Genomic DNA, 14,261 nt, shown 5'->3' with positions numbered 1-14,261 from the left:
TTTTTCGGCCGCTCCCGCGGCCAATCAGGCCGCCGCGCTAGCCACAGCGTTTTTTGGCTTCACCCCCGGGACATTAGAGCAGCGAGCTGCAATCACCGACGATGAGCCGGATTCTCATTACATCATCTCTATGTTGCCGTCATTGTTGTCGTTTTCTAATCAACACAGAGTGATGCTTCCTTGGCCTGCTCCCTCATCGTAGGGCCCACTTTCCTGCCTTTCCTGACTATCGACAACATGGCTTCAGTCGTCCTCGTTGGCGCCACGGGGCTTGTGGTCCGTAAGCATTTTGCAAAAAGAAGCGTGACAGATGCTAAAACATACAAAGGGGTCCCACATCCTGAAGACACTTCAGGCTGTAGATGGCGTTAGGTGTGTACCGATGCCTTCTCCAGGCGGCCTAGTCTAGATGCACTTGTTGCCTATCTTCCCGGCCCCAACGTTTACAAGTGCAGCCATATCTAATCAGAACATCCTCTGTAGCAAAATTGCCACATTCAGTCGCAAGCCTCTCCCCAGCGAGACCAAGATCAACAACCCGATCGTCTCTCCGGACAGCTCATCATGGCCTCAGCAATTTCCAGCTAACAACGATCTCTTCATCTCCGCGCTGGGAACAACTCGTGCCGCAGCTGGCGGTTTCGAGAACCAACGTAAGATCGATTATGACCTCAACGTTGCACTCGCACAGGAAGCGGCGAAGGGAACGAAGGTTTATGTACTCATATCCTCTTCCGGAGCAAACTCGCAGAGCATGGTTGGGTATCCCAAAATGAAAGGCGAGCTGGAAGATGCTGTTGCAAGTATGGGGTTCAAGGTGAGCATGTTTTGCGCTGTTCGCGTTCTTTGCACAAAAAATGAGTGCTAACTAGCTCGCGCCAGCGTGTCATTATACTCCGACCGTACGATAAGTCACGTCTTTTTGTACTAAAACCACCATGCTAACAGGCGTTGAAGAGGATTGATCGTCGGGGCTCGGGACGACACTCGGATAGTAGAGGCAGCGTTCAGAAAGCTAGCTGGCGCCATGGGCGCTGTCAGCAACAAATTGAAGGACTTCTGGGCCCAAGACGACGAGGTCATTGCGAGAGCTGCTGTTAGGGCGGGGCTTGAAGCGCTGAAAGATGTCGATGGAAAGGAGAAGGTGACGATTCTCGGACAGGCTGATGTCGTTAGGCTGGGCCGGACAGAATGGGATCTTTGACTTTGATGAATCAACAAGCAGGCCCGGGAAGCTACATAATGTAACAATTGTTCCTCCTATTGCCTACAGCGATCTATTCGATCCCAATCATCCCAGTATCTGTAGAGAGCAGACTTCTTCCTCGCCATCTAGATTCAATTACCATTTGCAGCAGTTCGCATAATTAAATCGATCTGAAACGGACCATGTGGGGGGGATTTTCCTATAATGCCTTAGAGCCAGCGGCTGCAACTCTCCGAGATCCCACTTCATCACATCACCATCCCCAGCACATGACAGACGCTGCGACCTTGACGTTGCGAATCACTTCTGACTGCCTCGCACGTAGATTCGCTCATGGGGATCTAAATGGAGGGCAATGAATAATTCGCGTACACCAGCATCTGAAAGGTATGCCAGCTAATCATCCTCCGCTTGCTTCGTCCCCTTCACTGTAGCCATCCTCTCCCGCGCATGCCCGACTTTTAAAGTCACCCGTCATTCACGATCCAGCTTCACTCTCAGCTCCTTCCGAGACACTTGATGCTTTGCACGGGCATTCCCGAAGGCCGCAGAAGTCGCTCTTGCTTCAAGCACCTCCGCATCGATCCAACCCACTCCACCGTCTTCTCTGACCTCACCTTCCCCATCCCATTCACGACAGCCACAAACAAGCACATTCTTCGGACAATCGTTGACAAATGCCTCCAAGTCAGCCAAGCCAGCGAGTCCTCCGCTCAGCCTCCGCAAGGCTGCTTGCCGCCGACGATAGCAACACTACACCGCACACCGACTCCGCCGCGACTGCACCCAGTTCTGCCCTTGCTACCGCGCAGCCCTCTTCACCTCACAACACCACAGCCTCATCTGCTGCTTTACCGGCAATACGCAAGCGCAAGGTCGCTACCACCGAGACACCCGAGGCGACACGCGAGCAGCGCAGCTCCAAACGCCGGCGACCCGGAACCGGCTCTACAACTGCCTCCACGGGCAATACGGTGATGTCCAGTGCTGGCCCATCGGGCTCCTCGGCAGAAACCTCGCCGCAGCAGGCGCCGCGCGACTCCTCCCGCAGAAAGACCGGCCGGCGCAGTAAAGATACACCTGCCGACCCCTCGGGCTCCAGCGTCCCTGCGAGGAAGCCGCGCAAAAGCTCGCGGAAAGATCAAGATGTGGTGATGAAGGACACGGATGAAAAGGGAGGCGAGCAGCTGCACGACGACGATGATGATGACGATGCCGCTGAGCCATCCCGTCAAGACACTGGCGGTGGAGCAGACGGCAGCGACGATATGCCGCGGGGCTTCCCCACCCACGACGAGCTTGATGCACTGGACCGCGCCGAGGATCCCTTCGGTGGCGGCTATCTTTCTCGCTTTGGCGGCCACTCAGGTCTGACTAGTAGCCTGAGAGCACTCAGCGGCATCGTTTCTGGCACCCACMGCCGTCTTCGCAACATACTCGCCCAACTACGAACCAAGGACGACTCTTCTGTCCAACTCATTGCACTGCAGGAGCTGTCTGAGCTTCTCTTGGTCTCCAACGAAGACAACCTGGCCGGCCACTTTGCACCCGATCTATATGTCAAAGAGCTGGTAACGCTTATGCAGCCAAATGCCTTTACTGGCGAGGAGAATCCGGAGATTATGCTGCTAGCGTGCCGCTGTATCGCCAATCTCATGGAGGCGCTCCCTGCTGCGACTGCCAGCGTGGTGTACGGCGGTGCAGTGCMTATACTCTGCCAGAAACTTTTGGAGATTCACTTCATCGACCTCGCGGAGCAAGCCCTCAGCACGCTGGAAAAGATCTCGGTAGAGTTCCCTTCGTCCATCGTGCGGGAAGGCGGGTTGACCGCATGTTTGACATATCTCGATTTCTTCGCAACCAGCACGCAGAGAACGGCGGTGACTACCGCAGCCAATTGCTGCCGCAACATTCCAGAAGACTCGTTTCCAACAGTCCGCGACGTGATGCCAATCCTGTTGACCACGCTTTCTAGCAGCGATCAACGTGTGGTCGAGCAGGCTTCCTTGTGTGTGTCCAGAGTCATCGACAGTTTCAAGTTCCACGAGAGCAAGTTGGAGGAGCTGGTGAGTGCTGARCTGCTCAAAGCCATTCTGCGTCTGTTGCTTCCAGGCTCCACCAACTTGATTGGCCCCAGCATTCACACACAGTTCCTGCGCGTATTGTCCATCACGGCGCGTGCGAGTCCACGCCTGTCCGCAGAGCTGCTGAAGATGAACGTCGTTGACACGCTCTACCAAATCCTGACCGGCGTGTCGCCGCCTACGGGTACAGATGGCGTTGCCGCGAAGATTGACAAGAATGTCATTATGCAATCAATCATTCGCACTCCACGAGAGTCAATCTTCGAAACCTTGAATGTCATTTGCGAACTGCTTCCCACCGTTTCACAAGAGAGCCTGACGTTCCTCGACGACTTGAAAGACGCCGGCTACACGGGTCCCGCAACTGCGTCTTTGTCGTCGCGAGCCAAGGCCTCGCCAAATGAGAAGATGCTCGAGTTGCTCAAAGACTGTGCTGATGAGGTCAAGCGCTTCGCTGTCATCTTGTTCCCAACGCTGATGCATGCATACACCAGCACTGTCAACCTGAGTGTTCGTCAGAAGGTCCTTACTGCACAGCTGAAGATGCTGTCCAATTTGGATATTGATATTCTACAAGAAGCCCTGCACGGCGTCACGTATGCCTCTCACCTTGCATCTATCCTCTCACAGCAGGACAATGCGTCGCTTGTGACGTTTGCCCTGCAAGCGGCGGAGCTGCTCTTGAAGCGTATGGAATCAGTCTATCGACCACAATTTTACCGTGAAGGCGTCATGGCTGAGATTGCCAAATTGGCAGCCCGCGAGATCAAAAAGGAGGCAGATTCCACAGTTGCCGTCAAGCTTGAAGATATCGATGCGCCACCAACCCGCAGACAGCYGCTCGAAGATGACGACGATGATGAGGGCGACGACGGCGAAGCGATTGACGTCGAGATTGACGTTCACGACGCAGGCAGCGACGATGATGATCATGATGGTCATGATGGCAACGAGCATTCCGAGCATGGAGACGGCCCAGTCCCACAAGACGGCGATGACGAGCACGATGATGAACACGACGATGATGAACCCGCGCGACCCGGGCATCACTCGGACATTTCAGACATKCCGCCTCCTCGGAAATCGCACCGCATCGTGGATGCTCAAGATGTGATCACGCTACAAGCGAAACGCTTCGTTGAAGCGCACGGAGATGGTGCTAGCGAACAAATGCGCACCCAGGCTACTGAAGTTCTCAACGACATCAAGTCCCTGGCTGACCAGCTGAGGGCTTGCTATGTTCTTTCAAACACGCCAGACCAGAGCGGATCTACATGTTTCCGTCGCCTAGCGAAGTACTTTGGTGGAGATGTTCTTGAGAGCATTACCAGCTACGAGTTGATGACTTCCGGCATCGTGGAAGTTTTGCTTGAGATTTTCACCGTCGACGATGAGGAAGTCGCAACCCGCGCGCGCTCAGACTTTCTTGGAGTCTTCATGTCAACATCGAATCATGCAAAGATTGCCACTGGCGATGCCAACTCGCCTTCAACCGCATTCAGTGTGCTCGTTTACAAGCTGCAGGACTTGTTGAGCCGTGCAGAGCATTTCGAAGTGGTCACGGTCTCCCACAACGCGTTTGAGAGCAACAGAGGAAGCGCTGCTTCTATGCTCGCCAAGCAGCTGCGACTGAAACTTGTTGCCGGTGAAGATTCTGGGATTCCTCGGCACTTTAGAAACATCATGGTCTCTATCCACGCCATTGCAACTTTCAAGGCCCTGGAGGATTATCTTCGCCCCCGCATCAATCTCTCGGAACGACCACGCGGTGCCCGCCGAGATGGCATTTCCGCCGCAATGGCTGCGTACGCGGCCGCTATGGCAGGTCGCGAAGGAAGAGACCAACCCCCACCTATCCCGAACTTGGCCAACTCTCTGTCAACTCGCAGCAGCGGTAAGAAGAGCAAAGCTTCCAAATCGGATGCTGGCCAAGCAGAAACTGGCAAGACGGAGGACAGTAGCGGTCGGCTACGCAGATCGTCTAGAAGACAGTCTGCGCAAGCATCCTCTATCGATCCTGCATCGCAGGCAGATGTGGCCGCTTCGTCATCGCAAGGGGCAGACGCGGACGAAGATGCGGCTCTTATCCAAAAGGCTTTGGAGTGTGCTGATGAGGCTCACGTCTCGGATGATGATGATGATGACGCCGATATTGAAGCAGATCTGGATGCTCTTGTCGACGATCTGGAGGACGGCGMACTTGAAGACGATGCTCCTGATCCGTCGGCGGTCAATCTCGAAATCGCAAAGTCTGGCAAAGTTACAGCTCGTACCGAAGACGGCGCGCGTGTTGGCACCCCTTCACAAGGTGTACCGACTCCTACTGGCAGGGATCGCATGTCGGCCACATCTCGACTTGCGGCGGCACGCGAGTTGCTGGCCACACCGACATCTTCGGCGCGCGGCATGTCATATGCTTCCGCTCTGCAACAAGCGCCGCAAGACTGGCACATTGAATTCAGCGTCAATGATCAGCCAATTGCAAGCGACACCACCATCTACCGCGCATGTCACTTCAACCAAGCGCAGGGAGACGATGCGTCAAGTCGCAACATTTGGTCGGCGACACATACCATCTCGTTCAAGCGGGTCTCAGGTCCGTCACCGACAGAGCGCAGCACGCCCAGTGAAGGCGCGTCTGGCAACATTCACTCGGATGGGCTACCGCCATCTCTTGACCAATACCCTGTGACTGCGTCGATCCTACGGCTCATGAGTATACTTCACGACCTCAACCTCAACTTGGACGATGTCATGGCAGAGAACAACCCGGTGCAGTTGATGCATGAACCCGTCACGCAGTTTATCAACACGAAGCTTACTGCGAAGCTGAACCGACAAATGGACGAACCACTCATCGTTGCAAGCCAGTGCTTGCCTAGCTGGAGCGAGGATCTTGCCCGCTTGTATCCTTTCCTCTTCCCATTTGAGACTCGTCATCTCTTCTTGCAGTCAACGTCGTTTGGCTACTCGCGGTTAATGGGTCGTTGGCAAAACGCGCAATCCGACAATGAATCACGACGTCATCGCGACGAACGCGTTTTCCTTGGAAGAGTCCAGCGCCAGAAGGTTCGCATCTCACGCACTCGCATTCTGGAATCTGCAATCAAGGTCATGGAACTGTACGGGAGCTCCTCCAGTGTGCTGGAAGTGGAGTACTTTGAGGAGGTCGGCACCGGTCTCGGACCGACGCTCGAGTTCTATTCCACCGTTTCCAAAGAGTTCTGCAAGCAAAGCACCAAATTATGGCGTGACAGCGATTCGCAGGGCGATGACGAGTACGCTTTTGGCAAGCAGGGCCTCTTTCCCAGACCGATGAGCGAGACAATGGCTTCCAACGAGAATGGTCAGAGGGTGCTTCACCTCTTCAAGATGCTGGGCAAATTTGTCGCTCGCTCCATGCTTGATGCACGCATTATTGATGTGTCTTTCAATCAGACATTCTTTCGCATCGGAGACAGCGCAACTACGGTCACGCCTTCGCTCGGTGCCGTTGCTACAGTGGACGAGGACCTGGCCAAGTCGCTCAAGATGCTGCGCAAGTACGAAAATGCTAAGAAGCGAATTGAAGAGGATCCGAGACTATCTGCCACACAAAAGGCGATGAAGATGGAACAGATTCGCGTTAACGATGCGAAGATCGAGGACTTGGCCATAAATTTCACGCTTCCCGGATACCCGGAAATCGAGCTCGTGGACAACGGTGTTAACCTCGATGTCAACCTCGACAATGTCGGCCTTTACATCAAAAAGGTCATCGACTTCACACTGGGTGCAGGCGTGCAGAGGCAGGTTGATGCTTTCCGTGCTGGATTCTCCCTCGTGTTCCCCTACACTGCGATGAAGTCCTTTACGCCCAAAGAACTCGTTGGCCTGTTCGGGCGGGTGGATGAAGACTGGTCGCTGGCCACGCTGATGGACTCTATCAAGGCCGACCATGGGTACAATCTCGACAGTAAAAGCGTGAGGAATCTGCTACAGGTCATGTCGGAGTACGCGCCGGAACAGAAGAGAGCCTTTCTGCAATTCGTTACGGGCAGTYCTAAGCTGCCGATCGGAGGTATGTTTGCGCTTCACAGGTCTGCTGAACTGAGAGATGGACTGACTAACCTGCTTGTGTTTCAGGCTTCAAGGCGCTTACGCCGATGTTTACTGTTGTATGCAAGCCTAGTGAGCCACCATACTCTTCCGACGACTATCTTCCTTCAGTCATGACCTGGTAAGTCAATATCAGAGATGCATGGCGAGAACAACTTGCTGACTTGTCGCCAGCGTTCAATATTTGAAGCYTCCGGACTACTCCTCAGTGGAGATCCTGAAAGCCAAACTGAATGTTGCAATGTCCGATGGACAGGGGGCATTCCACCTGAGCTAGAGCGGTGTTGTGGGAATGGGTGTGAAAGGGTGTGAAAGGGTGTGAAAGGGCATGCAAGATGAATGCTTTCGCAGCACGCGGAACATCATAACAGACGACGAAAACGAACAGGTCTCGGGCAAGGAAGTCTGGCCTTGCTGGCGTGTGGCGAATACAGTGGGAAAGCATAGCCTGGCGTTTCTCTTCGAGCTTCATTCGCTCGCTCGGCCGCTGGGCAGTTATCCTAGCACTTTACGGAGAGAATGGATATGATTTATGATCGTTACCGAGCATTTTCACTTGCGCTTGACGTTCGGGACATTGAATTGTATCATAGTTTGTGTGTAATCGGCCTACCTTCCTCAGGGTCAATGCTCTAGTTCGTCCCTCGGCTGAGCGGGGAGCCATGGCGGCCGAGGGATTACCTACGTAGGGCGACGTAGTGACCGTCTGCATTCCTCCTTGCCCACATATCACATTGGTTCTATTGTGTTCTACACCAGGCATTCGATTCAACATGGCTATCTTACGGGTGGCTCCCTCAAGAGCCCAGCAGGCTGTGAACCTCCTTCGTGCAGTCAATTCTGGAAGCAGTACCTGTCCATGCCATTCCAACCCAGGCGCTCACACACACAACAGCCATGGCGGAATGTTGAATCCTTTTGCAGGTCGCAGGCGCTCACTAGCGACTCCCGTCGATCAGAGTCAGCAAAAGGAGTATGCATTCGAAATGGCCGCTTCCAGCATTCGATTTGGACCAGGCTGTACCAAGGAAGTGGGCATGGATTTTAAGAATATGGGAGCGAAGAAGGTCATGGTCGTTACTGATTCGACTGTGTTGAACTTGGACGCTATGAAGCAGGTGTCGGAGGRTTTGGAGCGCGAGGGTGTGAAGTTTGAGGTTTTCAGTAATGTGAGGGTCGAGCCAAAGGACTACTCGTATGTGGTATCCTCCCGTTATCATTGAATCTTTGTCAAGTTCTTCATTGACTAGTTCAACAGAATTCGGGAGGCTATTGACTACGCCAAGCCGTACCAGCCAGACGCCTTCCTTGCTGTCGGCGGTGGAAGTGTCATGGACACGGCCAAGCTGATGAACCTTTACACCACCTGCCCGGATGCGGATTTTCTGGACTTTGTAAATGCACCTCTGGGCAAGGGTCTGCCCATTACTGCGAAGCTGAAGCCATTGATCGCCGTGCCAACAACTGCAGGCACGGGTTCGGAAACCACTGGAACGGCCATCTTTGATCTGGTAGAGAAGCGAGCAAAGACGGGCATTGCACACCGTAACCTCAAGCCAACCCTCGGCATATGTGATCCGATCAACACCCGAACTATGCCATCGGCAGTTCATGCTAGTTCGGGATTGGATGTCCTGTGCCACAGTTTGGAGAGTTGGACCGCTATTCCATACTATGAGCGAACTCCACGGCCACAAAATCCCATCAACAGGCCAGCATACCAGGGCGCGAATCCAATCAGCGATATATTCTCTTTGCAGGCTTTGCGTAGCACCGTGAAGTATCTCCCACGCGCTACGAAGGACCCCGATGACTGGGAGGCACAGTCTGAGATGCTTCTTGCTGCCACCTTGGCTGGTGTTGGATTTGGAAACGCTGGCGTGCATCTCTGCCACGGCATGTCTTACCCCATTTCTGGGCAGAATCCTGGGTACAGGCATGCTGGCTATGAAGTAGGAGGTGCGGCGATCATTCCTCACGGTGTTTCTGTCGCGGTCACAGCTCCGGCGGTATTCAAATTCACAGCTGCAAGCAATCCTGAACGCCATTTGGCCGCCGCGGAATGCTTCGGAGTTGACATCTCGCAAGTCAAGAAGGAGAGTGCTGGGGAGGTGTTGAGCGAAGCCTTGGCAAGGTTCCTTTCCGATCTTGGCGATCAGCCGAGAGGTCTCAAGGCCATGGGCTTCAAGAACTCGGACATTGATGGTTTGGTCGAGGGGACAATTCCACAGGCTAGAGTGTTGATGCTGGCGCCTGGCCTCGAAGCAAGTGGTAGCGACAAGGAGCGCGATCAATTGAGAGGGCTCTTTGAGGAGGCAATGGAATACTAGTTTCCATCGGAGGACAAAGGCCGGCAGAAGAAAGGACTGCGTGAGATCGAGAGAAGAAATGAAAAACATACAGGGATCCAATCACCAAGCAGGACAATTGTGCTGAGTAGTTTGGAGGCAGCATGGCCGCAACTTACTGTCCCCTGCGCTGCTCAAAGGTAAATGATCGAGGCTCTGTATCAGCCCTTTCCTTTCCGCGTGCTGCTCGACCAGCCATGGATCTTTTGGTGCTTTCTGCACGATGGCTTGTCAACACAAGCCTTCACTGCGGTGCTCGTTTTCTGTTTTCTGCCAATGAGCTGCCGCTCTTGCGGTGTGCTTTCTTTCTGATTCGTCGTCAACCTTCCATTCACCTTGGTTGCTTTCTGTGCGTGTTCTAGTTAAGGAGCGATCGCTCTCCCCGAGTGACATTGGACGCAGTGGCCTCGCTGTCCCATGAGGTACTTGTCTGAGCGCGACGGTGACAACGGCAGATGTCCATCAGCTTCGGACAAGCTCTCTTCCTGGCTTCAACCACCCACCTGCTTTGCTTTGGCGAGTAGCTTTTGAATCAGTCGTGTGGCCATGGCTCTTTTCCGGCCGGTACTCTCGCGGCATGGCCTACTGATTACTCTGCGACGATGAAGACAGTGCGCCATAGTAGTGAGCAGTGCGGCAATGTGCAGCGGTGATGGTACGTCCGGCGGGCATTAACTGTTCTTGTTTCCTCATCCGGCGCGAGAAGACAGTTGAGGTCAAAACGCCGTGCTGCGTCACACCTTCCTCAGCAGTCGCGCCTCAGCAATACGCACAGCCCAGGCGGAAAGAATGACTTTTACCTTCACTCACCATCAATCCTCTTCCGTCCGAGCCACGTTCTGGTCCCTAGCTGGAGGCGGCGTAGAGCTATCTATGATGCCAAGAAAGGCGCACCATAGAAAGACTTGGCTATTGACCTTTCGAGCGACAGTGGAGGTGAYGATACGCCTTCGACTCTGCAGTCCCGGCCGAGAAAGCGCACATCGCTTCATATGAGCCAGCAAGACTAGCGGGTAATCCCATCTCCCCGGCAGCTACATTGGACATTGGCATTGATTGCCGCTGCCCATGGCCTGATGATGGTAGCACATAGTACCTAGTTGTCTTGCGTATCGTCCGAGACAGATGATTGTTCAACACCAGCTTGGTCTCATTTTCACACACAACTTCTTCGACGACTTGGTTGGCGAGCTCTCCAGACGAATGCAGATACATTGTGGCTCTCCATAGAATATCTCCTCTTGGTAGGCATAGCCATCKGTTCGTGATTGTGGTCATCGGTGTACCACGAGTAAACTCGGCCAGCTTCAAGTTCACAATCCTTCGAAGTCTTGTCGACTGCATCTTCTCGCGCGGAACAAGGAGCACCACCCACTGCGAGCAATTTTTGAAGAGGTAAAAGGACATTGGATGGAACGTCAATGCCCGATAAGTAAGAGGCTTAGTATCTTACGTGTAGCTCGAGACGGATTGGCCCTACTCCTGATGACCAATCTCAGAACCTCCTTTAATCGCAACAGAGATTTTTCAATCTCACTGGCCTTGGGCGTCAAATGTCGAAGTCACTGGAGGCCACAATTTTGRGCCATAGCTTACAAGGATAGAGATGAACAGCAGGTTTGCCATGTCGATTGCATTTTTTGCATTGCAAACCGGGCTGAAAAGGTAAAAGACATCTATCTGGTTAGGGGGAGAGATTGTCGCACATCGAAAAGAATTGCTCCCCAAGTGAATGTGTACTGTACAAGTTTGAGTGATGGAAATTTAATTAAAAGATGAGCCAAGGCTCGCCCAGTCTATGAATGTGTACAACACCAAYAAGTCATCGAAGTTCAAGCACATTATTCGTTGATGGGGTCAAGCTCAGTTGCTGACCTTGGCGGATCCCTTGCCCTCCGCAGAAACGCCGCTGCCCTGCGATGCCTTGGCCGATCCCTTGACAGAAAGGTCGCCGGATGCATTGCCTGAGCTGCTGCCCTGTGATTCTTTGGCAGATCCCTTGACGGCGAGGTCGCCGGATGCGCTGCCCTGTGATTCTTTGGTCGATCCCTTGACGGAGAGGCCGCCAGATGCCTTGTCAGAGCTGMTTCCCTGCGATCCCTTGGCCGATCCCTTGACGGAGAGGTCGCCGGATGCGCTGCCCTGTGATTCTTTGGCCGATCCCTTGACGGAGAGGCCACCAGATGCCTTGTCAGAGCTGCTGCCCTGCGATGCATTGGCCGATCCCTTRACAGAAAGGTCGCCGGATGCCTTGCCTGAGCTGCTGCCCTGTGATTCTTTGGCCGATCCATTGACGAAGATGCCGCCGGATGCCTTGCCTGAGCTGCTAGAGCTGCTCTCGCCAACGTCCATCGCACCATGAGCATCAATGGAAATTATTGGGCCATTGCTGCTGTGCAATCGCAYGACTCCACTAGCACTGAGGAAGAATGGAGCAAAGCCTTTGCCTGTATCGATCTCCATTCGATCGCCGTTGATACGGAAGAGAGGTCCTTGTTGGTTGGCGAGGTGCATGTCTCCGTTGACCAGGATCACAAGCAGCGGTCCGTTATTGAGGCCTCCGTTGTTGAGCTGCATTTGCCCTTGGCCGTTCACACTCAAAAGCGGGCCGGATGTGGAAGAACCCATCCTGAGCGAACCCGAGCCGTCAAGGAAAAGCGGACTCTTGCTTGATCCTGCACCCATGCTCATTTGTCCACTGATTGTGATTTGGATAAGCGGGCCAGCTCCGGAAGCACCCATTCTGAGCGAACCCGAGCCGTCAAGAGAKAGGGGWGTCTTRGTTGATCCTGAGCCCATGCTCATCTGTCCACCAACTGTGACCTGAAGAAGCGGGCCAGCTCCAGAAGCACCCATTCTGAGCGAACCCGAGCCGTCAAGAGAGAGGGGAGTCTTGTTTGATCCTGCACCCATGCTCATCTGTCCACCAACTGTGACCTGAAGAAGCGGGCCAGATACCGAATTGCCCATGCGAAGGCTACCCGATCCATCAAGGGAGAGCGGGATCTTGCTGGATCCTGCACCCATTGACATCTGGCCTCCAATTGTGACCTGGATGAGAGGGCCGGAGGAACCTGAGTTTCCCATGTGAAGGCTGCCCGACCCAGAGAGGGAGAGCGGRATCTTGTTGGATCCTGCACCCATTGACATCTGACCTCCGACTGTGACCTGAATGAGTGGGCCTGAAGAACCTGCGTTTCCCATGTGGAGGCTACCAGACCCAGAGAGGGAGAGTGGGATTTTGCTAGTGCCCATTGACATCTGACCTCCGACTGTGACCTGAATGAGTGGGCCTGAAGAACCTGCGTTTCCCATGTGGAGGCTACCAGACCCAGAGAGGGAGAGAGGGATTTTGCTAGTGCCCATGGTCATCTGCCCGCCAGCCGTGATTTGCAAAAGAGGGCCTGAGGAACCTGAGTTTCCCATGTGAAGGCTGCCCGATCCAGAGAGGGAGAGTGGAATTTTGTTGGATTCTGTGCCCAATGACATCGATCCGTCTGCTGACAGTGAGAAAGGAACTCCATTTTGACCACCAAGCTTCATGCCTCCTGAGTTTGAAGATGATCCAACCGAGATGATTGGTCCGTTGGAGGAGCCCAGGTGCATCTCGCCTGAACCGCTCAAAGACAGTGCGGGTCCGTTCTGGCCCAGTGTGCTGYGTCCTTGGGCATTCGTCGAGACTCCAGGGAATTCGGATCCGGCATTCTGTGAGTTTTGACCGTTGGTGGCGTTAAGCGAGCCATCAACGTTAAGACCAGAGTTTCCTGAACCGACTGATGGGATGATACCAGAGTTCTTGTCTCCGTTAAGCTTGCCGTCAGCACCCGCGTTGAGATCGAGGCCTGGAGCAAGACCGGAACCAACACCCAGAGAACCTTGGCCATCACCTTGCAAACCTGAGCCAGTTCCGGCTGAGGCTTTTCCGTCGCCGTTCAGAGAGAGGCCAGGGAGACCAGCGCCGCCTGCATTGCCTTTGAGCGCTCCATCGACTGAAGGGAGGCCTGAGCCTGCGTTTCCACTGAGCATTCCATCCACCGAGGGCATGTCGTTAAGACCGGGGAGCTTTCCTCCAAGACCGCCATCGACTGAAGGGAGGCCTGAGCCTGCGTCTCCACTGAGCATTCCATCGACCGAGGGGATGTCGTTAACACCAGGGAGCTTGCCTCCAAGAGCACCATCGACTGAAGGGAGGCCTGAGCCTGCGTTTCCACTCAGCATTCCATCGAGGGAGGGGAAGTTGCCTTTGAGAGCACCGTCAACGGAAGGCAGACCTGAGCCTGCGTTGCCGCTAACCATTCCATCGACGGAGGGGAAGTTGCCTTTGAGAGCACCGTCAACGGAAGGCAGACCTGAGCCTGCGTTGCCGCTAAGCATTCCATCGACGGAGGGGAAGTTGCCTTTGAGAGCACCGTCAACGGAAGGCAGACCTGAGCCTGCGTTGCCGCTAACCATTCCATCGACGGAGGGGAAGTTTCCTTTGAGAGCACCATCAACGGAAGGCAGACCGGAGCCTGCGTTGCCGCT

General features: G+C 54.2%; 4 protein-coding genes; 3 read left to right on the top strand and 1 right to left on the bottom strand.

The window, feature by feature from the left end:
• Positions 1 to 237: 237 nt before the first annotated feature.
• RCC_03000 (related to Protein fmp52-1, mitochondrial) lies at positions 238 to 1,204 on the top strand (the record flags this gene model as incomplete). XM_023768293.1 has 5 exons in its annotated part: positions 238 to 276; positions 329 to 372; positions 484 to 817; positions 883 to 902; positions 958 to 1,204. The coding sequence occupies 5 exons, from the start codon at positions 238 to 240 to the stop codon at positions 1,202 to 1,204; spliced, it is 684 nt and encodes a 227-aa protein (XP_023624061.1).
• A 358-nt stretch (positions 1,205 to 1,562) lies between these two features.
• RCC_02999 (related to ubiquitin-protein ligase Ufd4) lies at positions 1,563 to 7,666 on the top strand (the record flags this gene model as incomplete). XM_023768292.1 has 4 exons in its annotated part: positions 1,563 to 1,594; positions 1,896 to 7,351; positions 7,417 to 7,510; positions 7,564 to 7,666. 4 exons carry the CDS (start codon positions 1,563 to 1,565, stop codon positions 7,664 to 7,666), a joined length of 5,685 nt encoding a protein of 1,894 aa, XP_023624060.1.
• A 709-nt stretch (positions 7,667 to 8,375) lies between these two features.
• On the top strand, positions 8,376 to 9,719 carry RCC_02998 (probable Fe-containing alcohol dehydrogenase; the record flags this gene model as incomplete). XM_023768291.1 has 2 exons in its annotated part: positions 8,376 to 8,584; positions 8,648 to 9,719. 2 exons carry the CDS (start codon positions 8,376 to 8,378, stop codon positions 9,717 to 9,719), a joined length of 1,281 nt encoding a protein of 426 aa, XP_023624059.1.
• Positions 9,720 to 11,600: 1,881 nt separating this feature from the next.
• RCC_02997 (uncharacterized protein) overlaps positions 11,601 to 14,261 on the bottom strand; it is a gene marked incomplete at both ends in the record, with an annotated part of 3,938 nt that continues 1,277 nt past the window's right edge. The window contains 2 exons of the mRNA XM_023768290.1: positions 11,601 to 13,978; positions 14,057 to 14,248. Coding sequence (XP_023624058.1) covers positions 11,601 to 13,978; positions 14,057 to 14,248 — 2,570 coding nt within the window.

This window comes from Ramularia collo-cygni (assembly GCF_900074925.1).
Source record: "Ramularia collo-cygni strain URUG2 genome assembly, contig: RCC_scaffold03, whole genome shotgun sequence".
Lineage (NCBI taxonomy): Eukaryota > Fungi > Ascomycota > Dothideomycetes > Mycosphaerellales > Mycosphaerellaceae > Ramularia > Ramularia collo-cygni.
Note: the sequence above shows the minus strand (reverse complement) of the source record. Positions and strands in the feature narration are given on the sequence as shown.